The sequence below is a fragment of the Crassostrea angulata genome, unplaced genomic scaffold (genome assembly GCF_025612915.1).
Source record: "Crassostrea angulata isolate pt1a10 unplaced genomic scaffold, ASM2561291v2 HiC_scaffold_15, whole genome shotgun sequence".
In the NCBI taxonomy this organism is placed as follows: domain Eukaryota; kingdom Metazoa; phylum Mollusca; class Bivalvia; order Ostreida; family Ostreidae; genus Magallana; species Magallana angulata.
The window spans coordinates 136,298-164,199 of record NW_026441570.1 but is presented as its reverse complement, the minus strand read 5'-3'; the positions used below and the strand labels follow the sequence as shown (position 1 = coordinate 164,199).

The window sequence follows — 27,902 nt, the reverse complement described above, 5'->3', positions numbered from 1 at the left end:
CATTGTTCATTTGTTTACATTCACACCGCTTCATTCATTCATACAATCATTCATAGTATGATAGTAGTACAAGAGGTCACGTGGTTACGTTTGGCGGGTGGATCAGTGAATGAATGGGTGTGTTAGACTGGTTTTTCGGGTTTAGTGAGTGAGAACGCATGTCCGTTTGCATTATCGAATTTTCAGCACGAACTTTGATTTAATGTCACGACGCCACCCAAGACAGACGGTTGAATTCTTAAGCTTCATACATATAGCTTGTCAACCCGACTATTACCACAGTTCATATTGCTGTTATACTTGGTGGGTTATTTTAATCAAATATGTGTAATTCAAATATTATTTAACTAAAGATAAATTTAATGAGTGAATGTAGAGAATGAGAGTGTTTTAGTAATGTTATAATTTTATATGATTATACGTAGATCATCTAGCTGTACTTGAGGAAACCATTTATTCGATATGCAAATACAACAATAAATATTCAGCGTCATTTCCACAAAAGGTCTTGGAATTCTTAATTGTTCCCAAATGTAGCCCAGAATATTATATATCAGCTACCCCTTGACATATACATAATTACACGTTAAAATATTCAATGCAGTTAAACTCCATTTTTTAAAATCGCTGGAGAAGTGTACAAATGTAAATATTCTAAAAATTACAATACATCATATTGTTTAGTTTTGGTTTTGCGTTCATCCAGTAAATTGAAACTTTGATATTGTTCATTGTAGATTTTCTGGGTGTGTGCAAATACAAAATTTAGAGTATGTCATATTGAGATTTTTGTGCTCGCACCCACTCAGTTTGTTAAAACTGTTATTATCTGACTTTTGTATTCACACCTATCCAGCCAATAACAATGTACAAAATGATGATATGCTCACATGTTCTCTTTCATGAACAATGCTGTAGTAACTTTATCTTGAAAGCCATTTTTTAAAAAAAATTTTTGTTACGCGGTTACTAGGGTAACTAAATAGCATCAAATCGCTGATTTTTTTTTAGGCATAAACAATTCTCCTTCATGGAATCTGTAGCAAGTTAGCAACCTAATTTTTGTACAGGATGACAATATAATAATTTTGCTTTAATAGTTTCTAAATTGCTTTGATTACAAAAATTTATCATAAATACTAACAGTAATTGTTTTCGTCAATAAATAGGTAAATTGCATTTTTTGAATAGAAATATGAAGAATAAGATCATACAGCAGCGTTGGAGTAGATGATTGACCTTCTTATCACAGCCACCTACATTATTAAATCAATTAAAACGTGTTTTATTGAACGGAATGTTCAAATTATTGAATGAATTGGATAAGAGTCTTAGCCTATGTAAACCCTTTCAAACATACAAAGTCAAGAAGAAATTATATATAGTCATAAGAATATAGTATTACAAGTTTACAGAATATTATTGATATCACGTGTATGTGCATATAAGACAGGGGATACTTGAATATTAAATAATTATCTGAATATTTATCATATATGATTGTATGACTTATTGTTGGTATACATGTTGACTCGCACTTACATTAACAAACCTACATGTATCACCTTCATTTATACCTGCAGGGATACAAACATAAGAATGACATGTTCATGATCCAACCCATTTGAAAAGAACAGTAAATAAAAGGGGGCTATATATTCAGTCAAAATACATTTATAATTCTTAAATAGGTTTAAATCGTGTAACCTAAGAGAATCAAAAACGCTTTGGAGCTCTAATATAAATATAAACATGGGAAACAATTTTACAGTTTTATCTATATGAAAAATCAGAACTACCATAAAGTATATAGTTCATATAAAAAGGTACACTAATGTCAATAAGCGGTTTAAAAAGTTCGTCTCCTTGGATATCCAGGGGGAAAAAATCACATTTTCTTCAGATTCAGACCTACACTATAAACATCGACTCCCATCAGTTTAAAAAATCCTTAAAGTAAGCTTTACTAGCTTTATTCCGTAATTGACGTAAAATAATATTTCCTATTGCCTTAACTGAAATTTTTGTAAGCTTTAGGTATATTTTAAGTTTTGACTTAAAGAAAGATAAAGTTGATGGAATTTTCTTTCCTGCATGAAGATTATTTCATAATTTACATGTAGACGGAGCAAAGCTATTGTTATAAGTATATAGTGGTAGATAAAAAAAAAGGCTCATTTGACCTAAGAGTACATGTATGTTCAGTTAGAAAATATGATTGAATTCAATCTAACATATTTTGTGGTGTTTAACCATTTATAATCTTGGAGAATATAATTAGTTTATGTTTATCCCTTCGAGATTGTAAGGTTTCCAAATCAAGCTCACTATATAAAATGATTTTAGAAGAATTAACTCTGATCCCTGTCACTGTCCTGGTTGCTTCAATTTGTACATGTTTAAGCAATTCGGATTTTCCTTGATACAGCTGCTCCAAACAACATCACCATATTCCAGTCTAGGTCTGATAAAAGCCGAATTTTAACAAGTGTTTATCTATCAATTGTATGCTTGAGTAATCTTAATATATTCAACTTTTTGCATGCCTTTTCATGTATACCATTAATATAATTAGATCAACCATCCTCCGACTGTATATTTAGATGCAAACCTACTTTTTTTTAAAAAAAATTGATAACATTTTTGCTGTATGCTATATGTTTTTAATTTTGAGGAAATATATTACGTCAGTTGCCCGTGTATCTAATTTGATGGAATTGAAAACTCAAAATGGTGCTTCAATAAAGTTAATCGGACAAGTTTATGAAAAAATATTTGCATTTCCATTGTTCTTTCCCACTGTAAGCCCATACGGAGGAGCTGCAATTATTTCTCTATAATCGCAATTGCTCTGTCAGTATACTATGACGTCATAAAGGTGTAACGTTATATATACTTTTCCATGACGTTATAGATTTAAACCACTATACGATACATCATGTGTTTTTCTCCAACTCCATTAAAATTGACGTATTTGCATGTAATATTAAAACATGTTTTTGATAACATTTTAAAGGAATTACTGTTATAACATATCATTGATTCTGTTAACAAATCTATGTGAATTAAAAAGATACATTACAGTCTGAATGTTTACTTTTGATGTAATAGCTAAATGTCAAGGTCTAGGCTAATACAGGGTATTTCCAAGTGGTAAAATGCAAATATAAGTAATAAACAACGATTATTTAGTGAACATGGCGTTATGAATAGCAACTGCTCTGCTGGCATATTTTCCATGATGCGCTAGCGCGCATCATGGAATATGCCAACAGAGCAATTGCTATTCATAACGCCATGTTCACTAAATAACGTTGTTTATTTCTTAATTATTGTCAAGTATATATGTATAATACAGTATACACAAGAAATCATATATTGACGCAAGCGTCAAATGGGCCGCAAAAATATAATTGTTGTATGAATCATTGGTTGTTTACTTAAAAACACACCACAAAGAAGAAAATAAGAGTTGGTTGCTCTAATATTTATGGTAAATTTTAATATACTTTCAGCAACTTGTTTTGAAGTTTAACATTTTACGTTTATCATAAAGAATCGATTTCGTCACTTTAAGCATTTCTAACGGAAATTGCCATAGTATGAGAATGGAGAAGACGCTGCATGATTTGTACATTACTCTAATACAAAGTTCATCATTTTTCTCCTGGAGATTATGTATTTTAAACCATTTTGGTTTTTTGTTGTTGCATTGTATTGAATGAATGCATTAGTTCAATATATGATTTCAAGAGACCTCATACTAAAATAAAAATGGATTAGTTCAAATTTTCCAGTCAAGTCAAATTTTCATTTCTGTCATATTCTTGCGTAAATAATTGATATAAAATTAAATGTCATTTCATGATATTCTCTACCACTTTTTACATGAAAATATAATAAATACACACGCAAAGTCATTTTATTTGACATGGCACATGGAAATTCAAATATATCATTTATATAAAATTTAATGACATTCAGGTCTTAAGTATTTCAGGTTTTTAGTATGTCCCGCATACCGATCCTGATGCATTGTTTAAAGAATGAAAAACTCCGAAATTTTCCGAATAGATTATAGTCTCGATAACAACGCGCCAAATACGACAATCTACTAAGTATGACCTACTTCTCATTTACGAGTAAAACAAAAAATATGTGATATTTTCTAAAAGGCATAAAATATATTTCTACATACAAATTTACTTTTAATTTATAAAAATAAGCATAGTATTAATTCTATTAAAAAAGAACTATCCCGCAGAAACGCAGTAACAATATCTAAATGTGTATCAAATAACGGACCGCCTTCCGGCGGCCCGTAATAAAAAAAAGTTTAAAATATGACAACCATTCATTTATTTTTTTTGTCAGGGATGCTGACTTCTTCAAATTAAGCATAGGTATCTGACATTATATCCTTTTGTCTTGATATAAATGTATATACCCTTTACCCAATAAAACAGTATAGAGGTTATATTTTCAATTATTAGAAAATACAACGCCAGGTGCCTGTCGAAAAGGGCTCTTTTGAATTGCCTTAAAAGTGACAATAACGGGCAATACATTTGTTAGATATATTTATCAGAGATTATGACAAGTTGAAACTTAAAATTCTGTCACATGAGGGAATGAAAACCATGTCACTATGTCAAAAAGTATTCTAGCCCCACTCGCCTGTTCCATTCCGAAGCAAACGGTCATCTTCTTCGCTTTGTTTACATAGTATAGTAATAATAAATGGATATCATATTTTCAGTCTCAAAATTAAATGATAAATTGGACCTATCAACCTAAAAGAAATTAGCCCGTCCGCATATGTATCGGACAATATGAACATTTTAAAACTAAAACTTTCAAATATGTGCATGATTGTACATTTAAACTGTGTAGAGTAAGTTCCAGTTCAGATCAAAACTCTGAGGTTGAGGTCAATTCTCAACAGGATCAATTTTCAACGTGTCGATGTCATCAGAGTTTAGAAAAATCTTTCTCATACCGTTGAAAAATGACCCCGGGTATAAATTTCACGATTTTGGTCTCAATTTTCAACGTTGAAAAATGACCCGCCGGATCAATATTCAACGTTGAAAAATGACCCCCGGGTCAATTTTCAACCCGGGTCAATATTCTTCGTTACACCGGCGCTGCGCGCCAGCGAGCTGCGCTCGCTATAATAATCATACACTAGGAATACGATGTTTTATTCACTAAAGGTCAGACGAATGTCAATAATTATCATGATAGGATTATATGTAAACGGTGTGACCGTTGGACCGAGCGCAGATTTAACACAGTGCAGATTGATTATTTAATTGAAATGCGCACAGTAGGATCCGCCTGGTTGCCTACTCAAATCATTTAGCCAAAGTTTAACTAAACGTCACGTGCTCAGTCTTCATTATGACGTCATGTTTCAGACCTAAAACGTACACATTTTGTCTTCGGAAAAAGCCGAAGAGAGTAACGTTATTCCGAACTTTTTTATTTCTTCTTTCATTGTTTATCAATTTAATTCAAATAAAAGTCGCGGTAATAAAATTGAAAACTTTATTCAGTATCTGAAAGATCAGTTCCTTGATTTTAATGTTTTTATTTTCCATCTGATAATTTGATAAGACATACATAGAACTAGTCGTGTTTCTTGATTGAAGCACTATTGAAACCTATGTGGTGTCATCTTTTATTTCTTATAATTCAAATTACCTTCTATTGAAACACTGGAACATTTTAATCTAGTTTAGGGACAATAAACATCGATAAGTACCAGTTAATCAATGATCGAACTAACTTTTTAAAAACAAAATGGCTGCCAATATGGCGGCGCCCAGGGCTGGAAGAAAATTTTTTTGGCCTTAGTACCCCTGATTCAACTTTCATTTTTAACTGATTTTCTTATATATATGTGTTACCATTAATCCTCGCTTCGCTCGGTAATATGTTTTACGGTGTAACCGTTTGGAGGGCGAAGCCAATATCAATGGGGCTAGAATCTCTGGCCAGTCATTTCATATACAAGCCCTGATGTGCTATAGACTATAGTCTGTCCCAAACTACTGTTTCCATCACATGTTGACAATTTTTATGGAAACATACACAGCTACAAGAAATACAATTGAAATCCTTCATTAAATAAAACTTCATCGCTTTTTTCTCACAGGAACGAAAAACTGACCTCTTATGGAGATTTTAATTATCTTTTTTTCATTTGGAAGTTTCTTGGAACACCTCACACAATTTTCAAATGCTATCATCCAGATCCTATTTTATATAATTTGCTTTACAAATATCCATAGATTTTTATTTTAACAGCCGCTTTTTTTTTAGCCGAACAAGTCAGAGAGAGAGAGAGAGAGAGAGAGAGATGGAGAGAGAGAGAGAGAGAGAGATGGAGAGAGAGAGAGAGAGAGAGAGAGAGAGAGAGAGAGAGAGAGAGAGGAGGAATTCAAATATAAAAACCTGTAAACAAATTTTCATTCTGGTATGTAAATAAATATTGTTTAAGCCCTGAAATATTTTATCTTTGTAAGCCAAGGGTTTCTGATCCATGTCGCTCCTGCAGATCACACACCCTTGGCTAGCAAAGGTATTTATGAATAACTAATAATGAAGCAAAAAATCTTTGGACAGATTTTAGCTGCATTTATGTTGTTGTTATTTTGATTCTATCAATATACATGTGTATTGTTTTGATGTCTTTTTGTCTAGTCTGAAGTAATTTATACATACCGGTATATTGGATAATACCTGGCTGCAGCTACATGTAGTATCTACATCGCAGATCTCTGGATAATTTCTCAGCATGAAGTATTTTAACTTTTTACTCCCTTATTTCAAATATATGCATGAAACATGAATTAAAGAGTAATGACGTATATTTTTTTAAAATAAGAAAATCAATTTATCTTGAGAATTGGTCCCTAAATTCACTAAAATTTGTCATCCAAACACTGAATTATTAAACATTCAGTGATTGATTTGTGCATTAAAACTAGAGAAATGAGATAGTACCCTAGATGATGTCCTTCTTGTATATTGTACATACCGGGGTGTATGATTTAATCTGAGTTTGCCTGACAAATGTCTGATATTTAGTGTTCAATGCATATTAATTTGTGAATGTGAATGCAGATCAGTACTTCCTAAATAATTTTTAAGTATTTATAATGCATATTACTCAAAAAAATCTCCCTATTTGCTTTTATTTTTATGGCGGTTTGGGAGTACTTTGAACATTTATTGTATTTTTGAATCATATTTGAATGGTTTACACATTTGGGGGGGGGGGGGGGGGGGTGTAAATTAGAATGGGGAAATATTTTACAATGTGTCTGTCAAAGATTAGGATGTCTACAAAATTAAGTTTTGATTATCTTTTGTTTTATATTGAATTGGTTATTGGTCGTAAGTTAATTTTTGCTTGATTTTTATAATTAATTTGAATTCTGGGTACGAAATGACCTGGGTATGAGTATGTTAGGCTACGATTTGAGATGAAACCTAAAAACGAAATTTCAAATTGAAAGTTGGAGAAAAATCGTCTTTTGTGTTTTCAAATAGTAATCAGAAAGCAAATTTAATTCAAATACATGATGTTATATTTAATAACAATGAATTAAAACTGCTTCACTGTTGAGACACGTTTTTTGTCCAATCAGATGTCCTGAAATTCACTTGATCGGATCTAATGCAACTGTTGAAAGTTGTAGGAAACGAAAATTTGTTTTCTTAATTAGGAATTAATTTTTCAAGAACACACTAGGTAAGTTTGAATGTATTTATCACTCATTAAACAAAGCTGATAAATTATCACCAAACGTGAAGTTAGTACGAGATTCAAATTCAACATGGATGCCGGTGATGTCACTGCGCGTGAAGCTATTCCTTTTTCCTCCATCTTGGAAAAGTTTTTCAACTTCATAGGTATAGAGTGTAATTTCTATTTTTAGACATATGTACACGTGTTGTCTATAGGGAGAGCTTCGCTCTCACGGGCCCTTCGGGCCCATGAGAGGGCTTCGCCCTCTATTATTTAGGAAGGAAAAAATCCATATATTTTACCTTCTAAGTTTACGGTAAGGAAAAAAATCAATACATTTTACTTTTTTAAATTTGGATATTTTCCTATATTTTTATATATACACCATCTCTTGTAAAGGAGACCAATACAGTATACTCAGTAACCATGGCCACGACTATCGAACCCTCTTAATATAACAAGCACACTAAACTGAAATCAAATTTGGTAGGCCCGCACAAAATTGCTGTGGTAAGAAGTTAATTCAGCCTACAGAGTTATGGACCTTTGATATCAGGAACAAGAGTGAAAGTGAAAACGCAGTGGCGGGGGCGAGTACCATACTAGAGCGAAAGCGGAAATAAAATAAAAGTTCAGCATTTACATCTGTTTCTAGAGATTTTTCCCATGGGGATCCAAAGGATAGTTCTTTCCAGGAAAGGTCCAAAGTCTATTTTTTGTAATTGTAGTATAAATTTAATAAGTTTTAATTTCCCAAAAAGGGGGGGGTGGAACTCCAAACCACACATTATTATTGATATTTTAAAGTTAAGGTTATTCCGAAAACTAAATTTTATGGAAAATGCATGCATTACACACATACTGAAAATACACATACTTTAAAAAGAATGACTAAGAACAGATTCTGAATTAATCTCTCTCTCTCTCTCTCTCTCTCTCTCTCTCTCTCTCTCTCTCTCTCTCTCTCTCTCTCTCTCTCTCTCTCCACTTCACATGTTAGTTTTAGCACTTCTATTAAAGAGTAAAAAGAATTATGTAAGGGTCTAGCTATGCACTGTCACTAATTTTCTTAACGTTTATATTTCATACCTAGGTTAAAAACTCTATTGAAAGACACTAAAAGTTGGTTTCTAAAGGTAACTGTTGTCATGGTAACTGAGGTTAAAGATGGAAAAATAGCAAAACTTACCTACTTTGAAGCCATATTAGAAGGTTTTGCCCAATAATATCAACTATCAAACACACAAAACAACATTTATTCCTATTTTCATTTTTTTTTTCATAGAAGAAAATTGATGGAGAAACCAATACTTTTTAAATACAACCACGGCAGCCGTTAAAAAAAATTGAATTTTTTTTACACGTTTTGATATAAGCAAAATAGAGAAACTAATGATTTTTTACATACCTATTAGTGACCATGCAATATACGTTTTATTTATGAAAATTGACACCCATTGCTATGGGAACATGGAAAAGAAATGTGAAAAAAATGGAAATTTGAAGGTGATTTTGATATGCTGTAATTTCCTGATTTTACAGATTTTTGGCAATTGTTTTTATTGGAAGTTGTATAGATAAGCCTTATTTTTCTTTATTTACCACACAAAGCTTTGTTCTGCAACATAGATCTAAGTGTTGTTGCTATGAAATGTAAAGTTGCATGGAAAAAGCTATCAGCAAATTTCAGATTTTATTCTAGTTGCTTCAAAGGTCAGGTCATATACTTGATTTTTCCTCACCAAAGATATCAAATATTTATATTGATATGTGAATAATACCTATTCAAAATTGCCTCGAAATATGAGAATTAACATTATTTTTCTGCTTGTTGCCATAGCAACGGTTCTCAAAATTGATTTATAAATTCTTAATTTCACAATCATATTAATAGTGTGCACAAAAATGCAAGATTTGTATTTTAAATTCAAATGTAAAGAAGAAATCATAATTTGAAATTTTTGTTTAGTTACCATGGAAATACTTATAAAACATGCGTTTATAAAATATTTGGGTTTTTTTCTATTGAAAAATGACAAACTTCTTCATGATACATTCTACCCTGGAAACCCCAAACTGTTGCCATTACTCACAATCTGTTCTTAAATAAGCATAAAGATGCCATTTTAAATCTTTACCCTCTGTTACCATGGCAACGGGAACACATAACATCAAAGAAATTGTGTTAGTTTTTTATTCAAACTGAAAAGTATGAAGAAAATCCGTGACTATGTGTGGCTGCCAAATTTTTATTGCGCAGATCTAGAAACTTTTCCAGGGGGTTGTAGGGGATTTTTTTGGTCATGTGACACGGGGACGTATGACGGTGCTTATATCGGCTCTGTGTTTTTGACATTTTCTAAAGGATTTATTGTGTATTTTGATAATTCCTTTGGATGTTCCTTTGGATGCATAACTGTGAGTGAAACTTTGGTGTTTTTTCAGTTAAATAATATTTTTGAAAGCCAAAATTAACTGAATTGAAAAACTTTTGTGTGAGCATCGCTCATACCTGTATTACCTGTATTATACTGGTTACTTACACGGGCTGCCGACCCTAGATACGCTAGGTACGCTCATTGACCAGTGACTATCTAACAGTACTATGGATCTCATAAAACCGGTTTATCTGAGAGACAGGGAGATCCAATGTGGGTCTACCCGTATCTCCGACTTTGATCTATCTATGTCTGTAACCAAAAGCATCAGTGATCTCACTTGCGTACAAAAAGATAGAGACTTGTGGAGGATATATGTAAAATCTAAAGAAAGCAGATCAAAAATTCTAACAGAAGGAATTGATATAAGAAACACAAATGTCAAAGTTTATGATACAAATCCTTACTCAGCCGGTCTTAATGACCCATCTGATAACGTCATCAAAATTACAGTCAAAGGTGTACCATTGTCCGTCGACGACAATGAAGTTCTTAACATGCTAAAAAACTTCAATGTGTCATTCACTAGTGACATCAAATATGAGAAAATCCGCCATCCGGTAACCAGGAAGATGACGAGCATCCTTAACGGTAATCGGTTCATTTACGTGAAAGCGTTAGACGAGGGCGTCTTCCTTCCACGTACATCCACCTGCGCCGGTCTGCGCTGCTCCATCTATCACCGTGGTCAACCCTCTACAAAACATAACCCCCGTTGCACCAACTGCTGGGAGGATACACACTTTACTAGAGATTGTCCTAACAATAAAAGATGCAAAGTTTGCAAACATGAGGGTCATCTACCAGGCGATGAATCGTGTGAATTCCACGTTGAATCTGAAAACAATGTGCTTCCCTTCGCCGGGCGTGATAATTGTCTTTCCAATTTCTACCCCTGTGAGTTGAACGTGTTTGGTATCTCACACAAATCGGCTGAACATGCATTCCAGTACATAAAGGCAATGCGCAGCGGGGACATCCCTAGAGCAACATCAATTCAATCAGCTGCTACTGCACTTGATGCCAAAAAAATCGGAAAGCTTATCATTCCGTCTCCAAGCTTTACGGAAAAACGGATAGCCATTATGACAGAAATTCTGGAGGCAAAAGCTGATCAAATCCCCGAATTTTCTGATTTATTAAAAAAACACAAAAAGTCCGTCTTTGTTGAGACCACGTATGATGATTTTTGGGCGTCTGGACTGGACAAAGAGGCCACCATCCACACTCGTGCATCCGCTTGGCCGGGAACAAACAAGCTTGGCATTATCATGTCTGAAGTCGCTGGGCGCCTACGTCGCTCTCCAGGTCGTTCTCACTCTGCTAGCGGACCAAAGACCAGGACCGCGTCGAAGGATAAATCTAAAACTCAACAACTACAGATCTCAGAGATGATCCAGGACATTCGCAAGACTCAAAACTCAGTTACCAAAAAAACAGCTACGACAAGCCAGGTTCGCGATTCGCACGCGCGCACCGCCGAAGGTTAACGCTGGACTCGAACCCTTTCGGACTCTTACAGGAACTCTGACCACTATTGTGATTTAAGGACTCAGATTATACGGTAAACTAAAACTACCTTAGACTTTTGTTTATTATCGATTGTTTCATGAGTAACATGGCATTGATCAATTTTATATCTATTAATGCAAGAGGCCTTAATACTAAAGAAAAAAGATTAAAGTTCTATAATTGGGTACATGATTCAAAGATAGATATAGCTCTCATCCAAGAGACTCATTTTACCCAAAAGAACGAGTTTAATTACAATTGTAACTGGCGAGGAAAATCTATTCATTGTTTTTCAGACTCTACTTATAGTAAAGGTGTATCAGTTCTATTTAAGAAAGATTTAGATATAGATATTATTAATAGGCACAGTTCTAATGATGGACGTAAAATCTTGATTAATGTAAAAATAGGCGAAACTGATTTAACTTTGGTAAATATTTATGCCCCTAATAATGAATCACACCGTATTCAATTCTTTAAAAGAATGAAAACATTTATTAATAATAACTCGAATAATATATCAAATACTATCTTGTGTGGTGACTTCAACTGTAAGCTGAATAGTACTACTGATAAGAGTTCAAAACTTTTGAAAGAAATTATTAAGCAAATGAAATGTTTAGATCTATGGGAAGAAAAAAATAAACACTCCGATGGATTTACTTGGTGCGATGCAAATAACACACCAAGAAGAAGGATTGATTTTGTATTTATGAGTGAAAACTTATCTTTAAAAACTAATAATTTAGCATTACAAAAAATTCCCGGCACCCATTCTAACGGCAATAGAATGTCCGATCATAAATCGATACAATTTGATCTAAATATTTTTGATAACAAAAAGGGGGGTGGTTATTGGAAGCTTAACACGTCTCTTTTAGAAAATAAAGAATACAAAGAGCAAATTTCTGAAATCATAAAAAATATTTCCAACACGCATGAAACATTTATACAAAAATGGGAAATTTTGAAGGACGAGGTTAAAAAATTCTCTATAATTTTCTCCGTTAAACAATCAAACAGATTTAAAAAGAAAATATTTAATATAGAAAAAGAAATTGAGACTCAGTTAAACGAATTTTATGATAAAAAGTCTAAAGGTGCTCAGATAAGATCACGTGCAAAATGGATTAATGAAGGTGAAAAGAACACGAAATATTTTTTATGTTTAGAAAAAAAACATCAAACACAAAACGTAATTTATGAACTACAGAATGAAAAACAGGAAAACTTAACAACAGATGACGAAATTTTAGGTGAAATGTGTCATTTCTATGAGAATTTATATGATACAAAAAATGTTAACGACGTAGACATTGAAAATTATTTAGAAACTAGTAATATTAAAACGCTTTCTACTACAGCTAAAGACAATTGTGATAAATTTCCAACCTTAGATGAATGTAAAGATACAGTAATGAGTATGAAAAGTAATAAAGCTCCCGGGCTTGATGGATTGCCAGCAGAATTCTATCAATGTTTTTGGGATCAACTTTCTTCACTTTTTTTTAATATGTTGAAAGAAATTTTCCAGTTAAATGAAATGTCTTTCTCTCAACGCCTAGCAGTAATCTCTCTTATCCACAAAAAAGGTGAAAAACATCTATTGAAAAATTACAGACCTATCAGCTTGACTAACACGGATTATAAAATCATTGCGTTTATATTTGCACGCAGATTGCAAAAAGTGATAGATGAATATATAAGTAATGAGCAAACAGCGTACATAAAGGGAAGATTTATAGGTACAAATGCTAGACTAATTCTAGACATTTTTGAATATTGCGAAAACAATAATCAAGAAGGGCTACTCCTCTTTTTAGATTTTGAAAAGGCTTTCGATTCTGTTGAATGGAATTTTTTATTCAAAACGTTAGAAACTTTTAATTTCGGAACTAATTTTATTCACTGGATTAAAATTTTATATAAAAACCCAATATTTCGATTAAAAAATAATGGATGGATTTCAAGAACATGTCAAATGCATAGAGGAATTAGACAAGGCTGTCCTATTTCAGCATTATTATATCTTTTCGTCGCTGAAATCTTATCCGATAAAATAAAAAATAATGGGCTAATAAACGGATTTACAGTTAAAAACTCAGAAAAAGAAATTAAAAACATCCAACATGCAGATGATATGACATTATCACTGAAGAATATAGATTCTCTCAAACAAGCCATTAAAACCATTGACATCTTTTGCAAACTCGCGGGATCAAAAATAAATTTATCTAAAACAGAATGCATCCTTCTTGGCACTCTTAAAAACCAATATAACAACGTTGAAGGAATACATGTAACGAACCAATCAGTGAAATGCTTAGGTATACACATTGGTCATGATAAGATTGAGTGTTACAATAAAAACTGGATGAAAATATATCATGAAATGGAAACGTTATTTGAATCTTGGAAAAAAAGAAAACTAACAATATTTGGAAAATGCACAATAATAAACACATTAGCAATCTCTAAACTTATATATGTAGCTAGCATTTTGGAAATACCCGACAATGATTTCATAAAAAATGTTAAAAGGCTTATATTTAATTTCATGTGGAATAAAACTGATAGGATCAAAAGAAATACCATCATAGGTGAAGTATATGAGGGAGGAATAGGTCTTGTTGATATAGAATCTAAATTTACGGCCCTAAAAGCTATGTGGATTCCACGTTTACTTAGTATAGAACACAATATTAAATATTTTTTTAACAGTTTCTGTAAGGATACAAAAATTGATATTGAATATCTGATGAAAACAAATGAGACGGTTGCCAAAGACTATGGTATAATACACAACTTCCCAGAGTTCTACAAGCAAGCTTTTGTATGCTATAATTTATGTAAAGATGATACCCAAACCAAAATACCTGCCTTTTCTACCGAAGCTTTTTTATTACAACCTATTTGGTCAAATAAAATATTCAATTTTAAAGGTAAGACAATCTGCTTTGAAAATTGGATTAAAAGCGGAATTCTATATGTAAAAGATATTTTTGAAGAGAATGGAACTTTAAAAAGTTCGTCGGATATATTCGGTACATTACGCAAAAGAACAAACTGGTTATGTGAATACAAAATAATAAAACAAATTTTTACCAAATTTGAACTCAAATACGATTTTTCAAAAATTCCATACTTACAAACAAAACAATTACAAATAATTTCCGATCAACACAACACCAAAACTTTTTATTCAAGATTAATAAAACGTAAATTTCAAGCACCTTGTACACAATCTAAATTAGAAAAAGAATTTAAGTTGGAAAGCAAAAATGTATGGAAATCAATATATACACAGAAAATAAAAAATACCAAAGACAAAGCCTTAGCTGAGTTTAATTACAAACTACTGAACAATCTGTTATGTAACAATCTTTTAGTGAGCAAATGGAATAAAAATATCACTGCTAAATGCAAACAATGTAACGAAATTGAAAATTCAAAACATCTTATTTTTGATTGTGTTAATGTAGTAAAAATTTGGAAAGTGGCCAGCGAGTGCTTAAATTTTGATATTAATTGGAAGCATATTGTTTTGGGTTTCTACCTGGAAGAAACACAAGTCACCAAATTATATAATTATTTTTTGTCATTTATTGCATATAGAATATACAAATGTAAAATGTATTGTAGACTTGAAAATTTACCCGAATCAATTTTATTGATAAAAAAACTCATTCAAAGAGTATATTACGACACACTGTGCAGTTCTGAAAATGCTAAAAAATACAAAAGAAAATGAGCTTTTTCAACTGTTGATATCTAAGCTTTGATATTTGTTATTCTTTTCAAAACAATAATATACCCGATACACATAGGGACTGTCTATGTGTCTTAGCGCTTTACCCGGGGACGTAGTGATGGACTGTATGCATATGTATGTGTTATGTCCACCGGGTAAGCCAGGGGTTCAACTTTTTTTTTACTACGTATACCAATGAATGTAACATTTCAATATATGCATGTATGATTATGTTTCCGGGCGATACATTGTATGTTAGTATGTATGTTTTATTACATTTATCACTGTGTGCATAATAATGAATAATGATTTCAATTGAAATTCATATCTATGTATAAGCTATCTTTGACCACAATCTTGTAAATTGTTTTATATAAAATCAATAAAAGAAAAAAAAAAAAAAAAAAAAACTCGTATACAAAAATCATTTCCGTATACCTAACCGAAAGTCAACTCGTATGCAAAAAAATCCCGTTACAAAATCGAAAGTCAACTCGTATACAAAAATTCCCGTATATTTAACCGAGAGTCAACTTGTATGTACAAAAAAATCACCGTAATTTGAAAGTCAACTCGTCAGATACAAAAAGTTAGAAACAAAACGTAAAAGTATTTTAAAAGTAACTTAAAAACACTTGGTTTCTTGTAATAAAATTTCTTTATATATTGCTTCCGTAATTCAGCGTAAAAAGGACATATAAGAATGAAATGGATGTTATCAACAATTACGAAGATTGTAAAATTCATGCACTATCATTAAACTCGGTAACGATGTGAAATTACAACAACAAAAATTAACGATAATTAATTGCGTCAATCCAATCATTATTATTTGGTAATTATTTCTACACATCAAAACAATAATTGTTAAAACATCAAGCGCGCTGTTTCTTGCTTCTCCATCGGATGACTTCTCAAAGGCTATAATAATTATTAACATATGTCCCGGACTACTTTTACACCATCCCCCGAACAGGAGTTATCGAAACTTGACATGGCGGACGGGGAATTAAAAACTCCCTTGTCGACAACGCCAACCGAAGATTTTAACCCACTGGCGGAAGATCCAGACAATTTCATCAGGTAGATTAGCTTAATGTAACTTAGATATTTTGCAAAATCAAAATTATCTTGCTAAAACAATGCATCCGACCTGCATTAATGCTGCAAGCAAGCAGTGTCGTGAACGTCGTACATGTTATCTTGGACGGAATGACTAGGTAATACAAACATTGTATCATTGAGTCTTAGAATACACAAAATAAACACTTAGCTATCTGTTGGAAATTATTTACATTTGCAAGAGCTGTACTACAGTGTTTCAAAAAATGATTCTGTGTAAATGGGTTCAAGGTTAGTGTTGATAAAAAAGGGCTTGGAAAGGGGGGGGGGGGGGGGGGTGGTGGTAAGATATTAGTGCGTTGTCGACCTGGTTAGAACAGTGTTTGATGAAATTGAAATAAGACTGTAATGTTCGATGCAGGGTGTTTTTGTTGGTTCATCAATCATGGAGTTACATATGTCAAATTACATGTAAGGTGCAATAATGATATTAAAACATGATAAAATTCCTAGTCTGAGAGAGAGAGAGAGAGAGAGAAATTTGTTGCATTATTTAAACAGTGTAATGAATGATTTATTTTGTGTTTTTCTATGGTTATGACAGGTTATTGCCATGTTTATGAAGTGTGAAGTGAAATTTAATTTTGTCAGTTTTATTTTTTTTTTCTCAGTGGACATTCTCCTCAAAGACAAGGTCATGATGATGCAGATTGTAGTGGAAGTGAAGAAGAGAGTGATTACCAATGTAATTCTATGGAAGAAATGTCAACAGGAAACTTGTATGGTGTCACCCCACCAACTTATATGCGTGGAGTAAAAAGAGACAAGAAAAAACACCAGACAAACATTCAAAAATCATCCTATAAACAATTTACAGAACTGAAGAAGGCCTCCAAGAAGTCACATCGAAATGCGGTTATAAAAGAAAGGTATGCAAATGACCCTTTATTTTGCAAACTTGGACATATACACCCTGACGACAATTTAGACAAAGATTTTGCAGACTTTTTTTAAAGAGATATTCTTCCAACTTAAATCATGCATAAAGAAGTATGCCAAATTTTGCAGTAGTGAATTATATTGAGCTGTGCATAGCATTTTTAACCCATTAAATACAATCGTTGGAAGTTTTGTGGAATTTGCCGTTTTGTGGTATTGAGAAGTATTTTTTGTTGTTGAAGGATCTGGAAATAGCTGCCGACATTAATATTGCAATGACCACAGTTTTTAGCTACACTTAAAACAAATAATGTTGTGATGGTAAGTATGTGATTGTGTCTCTAGCTTGAAGCAGTGAAGTCTAGGCCATCTTCTCCACACTTTGTAACAGAAAGTGACATCATTTAATCAAATATTGCTACAGAACCAGTTAATGGTGAAGGATTCTATTATTTGGATTGTATATATTTTTTACGACAAGTATCATCTGAAGGTGAATTTGCACTTTCTTTGAGTAAAAAAAAAACACAAAATATTTGATTTTTCTTTAAGGTCCACTTCTTGACCAATGACCCAGGATATCTGATGTTCGTCCCGTTCATCGATCCTCATCTTGCAGCTGTTAAAAGTGACTTGTGGACGATAAGACTTAAGCGCCTCAATACAAAACCTTGGTACTCTCAAAGAGGACGGCTACCTACTGATGGTGTGTTGTTGTTGGGGGGGAGGGAAGCATGAAGGAATCCCCCTGCTGGTTCGGTCAAGTTGTCAAAGTGGACCCCACTGCTGAAACTGCTATCGCATTGTCTCACATACAGGTACCATTTATACCCTCTACTCAGACTCTTATGTAAAATATTCAGGTACCACTATCATAATGTTATGTACAGTTGGATTATCCTATAAAATTAATGTAAAAATTTACAAGCTAGAATAATTTAAACTAATTATGAGAAGAAATAGTATGGATGTAAATATTGCAAAAATTTTCACATGTAAATTGATTGGCCTATTATAATAGACACATTTTTGCACCATGAAAATTAAATGTCTTTTTTATGTTTTGATTAAGAGAGCTTGATGAAAATGGCCATTTTTAGACTATATTTATCTCCTTTAAAAGAAGAGCTCTGTATTAAGATATACAGAAATATTCTTATTTAAAGTAAAATATTTAAAATACTTTTTTACTATTGAGTAAATACTGTATAGCAGGTTAAAATCGCGGTCAGAAAAAATAGCAATTTTTTCATTTTGCCTCTAATCGCGGTAGCTTGAATTCGCGGAAAACAGAAATTTATAAATCATAAAATTCAAACCCGATCATGATTATCTGTATGTGGTACATGTATATTAACTCGCAATGGTCTTGGATTCATTTTCAAAATATATATTTTGTTGAAAAACAATATTATTACAGTGATATCTAATGAAATGCTGGTTTGTGTAGTACCCGTTCATAATTATTGTTAGGTTAATATAACAGTTTCTTTAAGTGCACCCCACTTCTATAATGGAAAGATTGCTTCTGTCAGTTGGGTTTCACACCGTTTTTACGTGGTAGACACTCATGAGAACCTTGTATACACACTATGAGCCCCCAAATCACTGAAATTTACCGAGAACGCTGGGCAGACATAATTAGTAACGCATTACGGCATGTAGTATGGGTACCTGTTAAGGTAACAAGGGACAGTTTCGAATGAAGTACCTGTCAATATTTTTGTAAAATTGAGAGTTGCTGTACTTGAAGGCTTATGAGTGTTGCTAGAATTCATGAAATGATTTTTAATGATTATCATTAGTTAGAGGGGTGTCTCTTGTTGAAATTGATATGCAATATGTAGGCCCCTTATCTTAGGTACATGAGAATCAGAAGTAAAATGCGAAACCTGCAGCTATGACTGTTGTGCTGACTTTACACAGTGAAATTTGCAAGTTACAGATGGGAGGTAAAATAACACGAAAAGTAGGTGGATGGGACATTGTAAACTATACACCGGTAAGTTTATGACATGTGATAGTGCAACATGCACGCGGTACGGAAGGTCAACCCTCTGCAGGGAATTAGCTGGGGGAGGTCTAAAAAGCTGAAAAATCATGAAAAATTAGCAAAATATGAAAGGGTCAAAATCTCATAAAAACCAGTATGTAGAGAATTTTACAGGTTTTGATTAGTAATTTTCTTCAGAAATTGGTGATTGGCCGTATAAAAAGTGAATTAAAGGTATTTGTGCTGAATGGGAACTGAGGAAATTCTAGTTACAGAGTTCCGAAGACATGCATCCCTTGGCTACAATGAATTGTATAAAAAAAACTGTCCCCTGCCACCTTCAAGACTACATGGTATTTTCATATTTCTCCTTTAAGTGAAATTTTGAGTGGATTTTGTACCATAAGTAATACATTTTGTGAAAATGGATGATTTTCTTTGCTATGGATGTCATGACATGATTTATTAGCTAAAATATTCAAGGGGAGTAACTCCCTCTTAAATGTGTAGAATGACCACCACTAGAGTAAATTGGCTTTGAGAGTATGTATTTTCTATCCTGATGACAATTAATAGGCTTAAGTTAATTACTGAGATAAGAATAAATACTTTAAAACAGTTTTTATCAATTAAATCATTAAATTTATGAATTTGCAGCCATTTTGCTGTCTGATTTTATGAAATAACATTAATCCACCTGACTTATATCACCCAATTTTTTTAAAACAGCATATTTTTATTTCAAATGAACTTTACATATAGACAAATGCAGTTATCAAAGTATACAATATGTCAAAAACTCAAGTTTTTGCTCCTTCCTATCAAAAAATGGTATTTTTGATGTATTTACAGAATTGAAAAAGCCACCCCCTCTTTCCAATGGACTCCATTATCATTACATGTAGGATATGTAAATGTACATTTGACCTTGAAATAACATCTGCTATGATAATAACTCTTGAAATGAACAAAAAACAACATATTTTTACCCTTTTATTGTATATATGCATCAAAAATGTAGAAAAACATGTAAAATTTGAACATTTTTCATGGAATTCTCATCCGTCCCCAGGTACCCGGGTGTGTTTGAATTTCATTTTAATTAAACGCACACATCATATTGTAGGTCTCACTAATTTAGCAAAGTTAAAAGGAGACTAGAAACCAGAATATATAAGATATCCACTAAATATGATTATAGGCTTAGTTTTTCATGAAAACAAGAAATCACATGTAGGGCGACATGACTTTTTGTGAATAAAAATGCTATAAATCATCCATTTACCAAAAAAGATCAATTTTAAATATCAGTGATGGTTGTTTTCAAATATGTGTAAGAAATGACTCAAAGAAACAGCCACAAGTTTCATAATATTAGGTTAAAGTGTTCAAACTAATGCTTCTTGTGAAAATCAAAAGATAGGGGGAGGGTATACATGTAAAGGGATTTCTAAGTGATGTGATGCTTTTATCATGATAATATCAAGCAGATGTATGAAGTATTGAATAAGGTTTCTTATTTAAGGAGGTTGAACAACAGTTGACCTCTAAAAGATTAGGTAAAGATGCTTTATTTATGGAGAGCCCTGTGAATCTGTGTTAAATAGAGGAAAGTGGAAATGGTGGGTTCACTTAAATGGCCAAATTTTTCTTAAACCTCAATGGAATTGGCAAAATGTGGTGTACTTTTTTAGCTCACCTGAGCTGAAAGCTCAAGTGAGCTATTCTGATCACATTTTGTCTGTCGTCCGTCTGTCCGTCCGTCCGTCCGTCTGTCCGTAAACTTTTCACATTTTCAACATCTTCTCAAGAACTACAAGGCCAATTTCAACCAAACTTGGCACAAATCATCCTTAGGGAAAAGGGGATTCAAAGTTGTGAAAATTAAGGGCCACACCCGTTTTCAAGGGGAGATAATTAGAAATTAATGAAAAATTTTGAGAAATTTTCAAAAATCTTCTTCTCAAGAACCAGAAAGCCAGGAAAGCTGAAACTTGTGTGGAAGCATCCTCAGGTAGTGTAGATTCAAAGTTGTGAAATTTATGACCCCCGGGGGTAGGGTGGGGCCACAATGGGGGGTCGAAGTTTTACATAGGAATATATAGAGTAAATCTTTAAAAATCTTCTTCTCAGAAACTAAACAGCCAGGAAAGCTGAAACTTGTGTGGAAGCATCATCAGGTAGTGAAGATTCAAAGTTGTGAAAATCATGACCCCCGGGGGTAGGGTGGGGCCACAATGGGGGGTCGAAGTTTTACATAGGAATATATAGAATAAATCTTTAAAAATCTTTTTCTCAGAAACTAATCAGCCAGGAAAGCTGAAACTTGTGTGGAAGCATCCTCAGGTAGTGTAGATTCAAAATTGTGAAAATCATGACCCCTGTGGTTAGGTTGGGGCCACAATGGGGGGTCGAAGTTTTACATAGGAATATATAGAGTAAATCTTTAAAAATCTTCTTCTCAGAAACTAATCAGCCAGGAAAGCTGAAACTTGTGTGGAAGCATCCTCAGGTAGTGTAGATTCAAAGTTGTGAAAATCATGATCCCTGGGGGTAGGGTGAGGCCACATTGGGGAGGGGGTGTTAAAATTTTACATAGGAATATATAGAGTAAATCTTTAAAAATCTTCTTCTCAGAAACTAATCAGCCAGGAAAGCTGAAACTTGTGGGAAGTATCCTAAGGTAGTGTAGATTCAAAGTTGTGAAAATCATGACCCCCGGGGGGTAGGGTGAGGCCACATGGGGGGGGGGGTGTTAAAGTTTTACATAGGAATAAAGAGTAAATCTTTAAAAATCTTCTTCTCAGAAACTAATCAGCAAGATGATTCTTTATAATTGTTAAGACTTTGGCTCCAGGACAATTCTTCGGCCTCACAAGAATGTTCAGAGTTTGATGTAGCTAAATATCCCATATATAAACAATTGTAAAGGATCTTTTTGAGAACTGCAATACTCAACATGTGATATGACTATAAAATTGAAGCAGGCAGCTATTTTTTCATTAGAATCTTTTTGTATTACTGTTTTGGGTTATTGCCCTTGATTTATTGATTCTTGATTATTTTAATTAATGCATCCACTGTTAACCAATTAATGTGATGATTATTTTTATACAATAATAAATATTTAATGTATATAAGTTGTTCTGCATAAGTAGTTTTGGGTTACGCTGGATTAGTTTCTTTATTTTTGATTTCCAATTTTTAGATACTATGAATTATTTTAGGCTGGCACATATATAGGGACAGTGTCTAGTGCATTGCAACGAGCGACTGTTTGGGGTTAAACTTGAACAGGTACGGAGAGTTTAAGGGTGTTGACATCCCTGCTCTTTCTATTATTTGTGTTTTTCTAACCAGTGATACAGAATGTGCGGTCATTTCTGCCGTGTATCGCACTAATACAAATGTGCGGTCATACCTGCTTGTATTGGTGGTGGTTGCGGCGGAGCACTAGTGTATGGTCATCCCTGCTGGTATTCTGGCCTTTCTAGCGCAAGTGTGCGTTCTGGCCTTTCTAGCGCAAGTGTGCGGCACTCCCTGCGTTAGGTTGAGCTGTTGGCGCAAGTGTGAGGTCATCCCTGCTTGCGTTATCTCTGCTTGCATTAACGTTGGTACCTGTTGAGTTGCGTAGGTGTGCGGTCATCCCTGCCTGCATAACGTTGAGTCCCTATATATGTGCAGGAGCGGTGATTAAAGTCTGCTCTTGTAAATATTTTCAGCAATCAGGGCTATCCGAGTTCCAAGGGGGAAAAATGGATTTTATTTATACAGGATCTACATGTATTAATGTACATTGTCCAGATTGTATTATGACTCCATTAAGCTTACTTTATCATACCTATTGTTCCTCAGGTGAGCGATGTGGCCCATGGGCCTCTTGTTTCAGAATAGCATAAGCTTTTTAATTTTAAGACAAGATGACTTTTCAGAGAATGTTAGTGTATGTTAAAGGTAGCAAGGGACAGTTTAGAATAAAGTACCCGTCAATATTTTTGTAAAATTGAGAGTTGCTGTACTTGAAGGCTTATGAGTGTTGCTAAAATTCATGAAATGATTTTTAATGATTATCATTACGGTAGTTAGAGGGGTGTCTCTTGTTGAAATTGATATGCAATATGTAGGCCCCTTATGTTAGGTACATGAGAATCAGAAGTAAAATGCGAAACCTGCGGCTATGACTGTTGTGCTGACTTTATACAGTGAAATTGCAAGTTACAGACGGGAGGTAAAATAACACGAAAAGTAGGTGGATGGGACAGTGTAAGCTATACACCGGTAAGTTTCTGACATGTGATAGTGCAACATGCACGCGGTACGGAAGGTCAACCCTCTGCAGGGAATTAGCTGGGGGAGGTCTAAAAAGCTGAAAAATCATGAAAAATTAGCAAAATATGAAAAGGTCAAAATCTCATAAAAACCAGTATGTAGAGAATTTTACAGGTTTTGATTAGTAATTTTCTTCAGAAATTGGTGATTGGCCTTATAAAAAGTGAATTAAAGGTATTTGTGCTGAATGGGAATTGTTACAGAGTTCCGAAGACATGCATCCCTTGGCTACAATGAATTGTATCAAAAAAACTGTCCCCTGCCACCTAAGTGTCTATCCAGTCATGTTTGATTAATGCAGTTCTTCTTAAAAGATTATGTAACATGAAGAATATGCTTTTAAAGAAGTTATCAAAAAACAAATTTTCCCATGTATGCCTTGTTAGATTTAGCCAAAACCGAAAGTAGAGGGAAAAACATTCAAAATGAAAGCATGTCTCTATTGGTAGATCATAGAATATTTCCAGTTTGTAACAATAGCAATGATCTGTTAATATGAAAGACTGCTTAATACCATTATTTTTCTTGACAAAATACTGTGGTTTCATCAATTTTCGTTGAGTATCAATTTTCTTGGATTTCGTTGGTAAGATTATCCATGAAATTAAATGTTCATTGAAGTGAAATTTCTACTAACAATTTGTATTTGTAGGGTCATTGCTAGACACATTTTTTTTGTGCGCCGTAAATTGCAGTTTTTTACTATGGGAGGAACTGTAGCTCCCAGGTCGTCCATCCGAATTTTTTCTGACCGGGAGCTAGGTCATTGCCACATATTTATGTATCCTTGAAATTGAGATTTTTACTTTATCCATGAAAATTAATACCCTCGAATATTAATGAAACCACAGTAGCTAATAAGTTAAGGTCAACTATACTGCTATGCCATCAAAACAGAAACATATTTTGTGTTGTGTGTTTTCATGATAAAATAAATGATTTTATTAAATCCTATTTCTTTATCATTATTATGCTCAAATTATTGTTCACTAGATGTTAAATTCGCTGAATTTTAATTTCAGCGAATATAGCGAAAATTAACTCCGCGAGTTAATTTCCTGCTATACAGTAATAGTTTATAGCTTTAAAAATCTTACCTAAAAATTTAACGAGGCCGGGTCTAATTTTTTCTGCCCTAGATTTTTGAATGAAATTTTTTACAAGAATTTCTAGTGATATAATTATTATTTTAAGATAAAAAAATAAGACATTTACCACAGCGTTTGTTTAAGGGGTCATCTCAAAGTTTGTTAATTTTTAACATAGGACCCTATGGGATTTTGCTTGAAATGTACCAAATTTGCACATTTTTTAAACTTCTGCCCTAGGGATTTCTTTTTTTGTTCTACATATTAAAGTTATTGCTAAAAGGCATCAAATTGTCAAATAAAAAAAACCTTTTACCTCCTGGTTTGTTCCAGGGGTCTTATCAAAGTTATTTTTTGTACGCCCAATTTCCAAGTTTGTCAGATAATGGCTATTTTTTATTTGACATAGACGGAAATGGTGATCTTTATAGTGTTATTAAAACATTACGACATATTTAAGTAATAGATAAATATATAACATCACATATTAAAGTTAATTAATATAAAATACATTGTTAATGTCTTGATATAAATGAATCAAGCGATATTTAGGGGGGTTAAGAAAACGTGACAGAGGGTTAGGCTTGCTGAACCCTCTTCACGTTTTTGACCCGAGCCCAAATATAGCTTATACGTCGAGGCATTTATGTTTATTCCACAATATAATATCAATTTTACACATCAAACGAGCTATTTTTTCAACAATTTTCGCTGAATATCTGCAGTTGAAACTATCACGCCATGGCGTCAACAAAGCAAAAAGATGACGTCACAATACAAATGAAACGCTGCGCGAAAGCGTGCGTACTCGTTCTGTACTCGGCCTCGTTAAGGTAAATCTGATGACAAAGTTGTTGATCACCTAGACTCTTTAAATATAATTACTGATATTAAGGTTAATATGAGATTGATTGTTGTTTTTATGGATTGTTTGTTGTTTTCATGGTTTGTTTAATTGTTTGTTCATTTGTTCATTTGTAGTTAGAAGGTCTACTCCTGGTTGCTATACATTCCTCTCAGCTCAGCGCCCAGGGAAAGGAGTTTGAATCCTTGATGGGGAAAACGATGCATCTTGTGAACAAGCAGACATCATGTCATCAAGCCATAACAGAATCCTTGACAGAGCTGAAGGTTACATGTATGTCTGGTGTTCTCTGATGCTGTAAATTGATTTCCTGTTTACACAAGATTTAACAAAACTTTGCACTCCTGACTCATAATCTGTAGCCTCAGTATTGCTCTTTCAGATGAAATTTCAAGCCAATGATCATCAAGCTCTGAAGGAGTTGGCAGATGAAATTATCTTGTTTGAGGGCATTCAGCATCCAAACCTGGTGCAGTATCACGGAGTTAAAGTCCACAGGGTGAGGATTTGTTACTGATATGTTGGAATCATCAGATATTTTATACGATTTAGAATTCTGTGGGTTTTGTGAGTATCCCCCCCCCTTTTTGAGGTACTGTTACCTACAAGTTTCTGTTCACATAATCATTGACTCTTTGTTAATACATCTACGGTAAGCCGACCTCTATTTATGGTAACTTTATGTTGCGATTTTTCTGTAATAAACAAGTTTAATGTGCCTAATTTTCATGACCAGATCTTTTTAAGCCAAAAAATGTTTTTAAGAGGTTAAAAAAAAAACCGGTTTTTGAAAACATTGTCTCAAACCACAGTCCAGCATCTGGATATCTGGATAGCTCTCTCCTACTGATGACTTCTAGAACACCTTATTCACCAATATCTTGAATATAAACACCAAATGTGTAACGTCCACTTAAACCAATGAAAATTATTGTTTAACCCTGGTTACAGCCTTTGTAGCAATGATATAATACTGTATGTTACGTAAACTGTGATTGGATAATCAAAGGTTGCTTCAAAGGTCAATCTCCAACTATGCTTTACTCGCATTGGTCAATACTGTAAGAAACTGAGTTATTTTTGTGTCGACTTGTGCAACCACAGCCAGGTGGAAGAGGATCATACATATTGCCAGTGGTTTGTGACGATGTGAGAACATATTTTTGACTGATATTTCTACTTGCAAACTAAAGTACAAATTTAAAGTACATTGTACATGTATCAGGATAATTATTCCATCAAGATGGCTTAAGGTATTCTGATCTAAAAAAAAAATGTCTGTCCCACTGAGGTTTTGGCTATTCATTTAACATTTACTCCCCATAATACCGGTAAGTGTATTTCCGGACTAACTTGTCAATAACCTATGAAAAAAGATTAATATATTTATTCATTACTATTATACATGTAACTTGCTAGCTATGGCTTTACATTGCCGCAGAACGAATTGTATAGTTTTGTATCGGGAACATCAGCTTACTCACTTTTTCTTCCAATACTAGATTAAATGCTGGTGTTTATGGAGTACTGTGGTCGTGGAACTCTAAAGGAGATGGCTAAGGTGGGTCTACCCGAACACAACATTCAAGTGTACACGCAGGAGATTCTACTGGCCGTCAATTACCTATATACATGGTAGAAATACCGGTACATGCACATATACACAAGTGATGTCACAGTCATACTGGTTTTTTATTTGGTTAGCTATGTGTATGTACCGGTACATGTATCACCAACCTCTAAAAAGTTTGCTTTGATGAATATGAATCAATTCAGAGGTAGGAGACAATGGCTTGTAGAAATATTTAGTTATAACTTTAATTTAAGATTATATCGTATGAACTTTGTCTGTCTGTTTCTGTCTGTATATCTGTCTTTCTGTCTCTCTCTCTTTCTCTCTGTTGGAGTGTGTAGTGTAATTTGCAGTGTTGATTTAAACACATTTAACAGATCAATTTAATGTTATTGTTGATGTTTCTATCTATTTTATTGACATATTATTTCTATTGTTATGCAGATCCCACTACCATACCTTAAACTCACGGAAAGAGGCACCTGTCAACCCATTACTCTTCTTTCTCTTCTAACAAGACTTGTAATGGGGTGTGTCATTTAATCCCCAATGAACCCAATGTAATAGAACAACTCAAGTTAAGGTAAGTTTAT

The 27,902-nt window shown here is 33.4% G+C and overlaps 2 protein-coding genes across 2 annotated transcripts; both read left to right on the top strand.

Moving 5' to 3' along the window:
* The first annotated feature begins 16,400 nt into the window (after window positions 1–16,400).
* Window positions 16,401–17,872, top strand: LOC128168575 (uncharacterized). The gene is made up of 3 exons (XM_052834755.1): window positions 16,401–16,543; window positions 17,194–17,451; window positions 17,704–17,872. The coding sequence occupies exons 1-3, from the start codon at window positions 16,401–16,403 to the stop codon at window positions 17,714–17,716; spliced, it is 414 nt and encodes a 137-aa protein (XP_052690715.1). The 3' UTR covers window positions 17,717–17,872.
* Window positions 17,873–18,195: 323 nt separating this feature from the next.
* On the top strand, window positions 18,196–26,253 carry LOC128168574 (uncharacterized). Its single transcript, XM_052834754.1, has 3 exons — window positions 18,196–18,279; window positions 25,853–26,002; window positions 26,119–26,253. The coding sequence occupies exons 1-3, from the start codon at window positions 18,196–18,198 to the stop codon at window positions 26,251–26,253; spliced, it is 369 nt and encodes a 122-aa protein (XP_052690714.1).
* The last annotated feature ends 1,649 nt before the right edge of the window (window positions 26,254–27,902 follow it).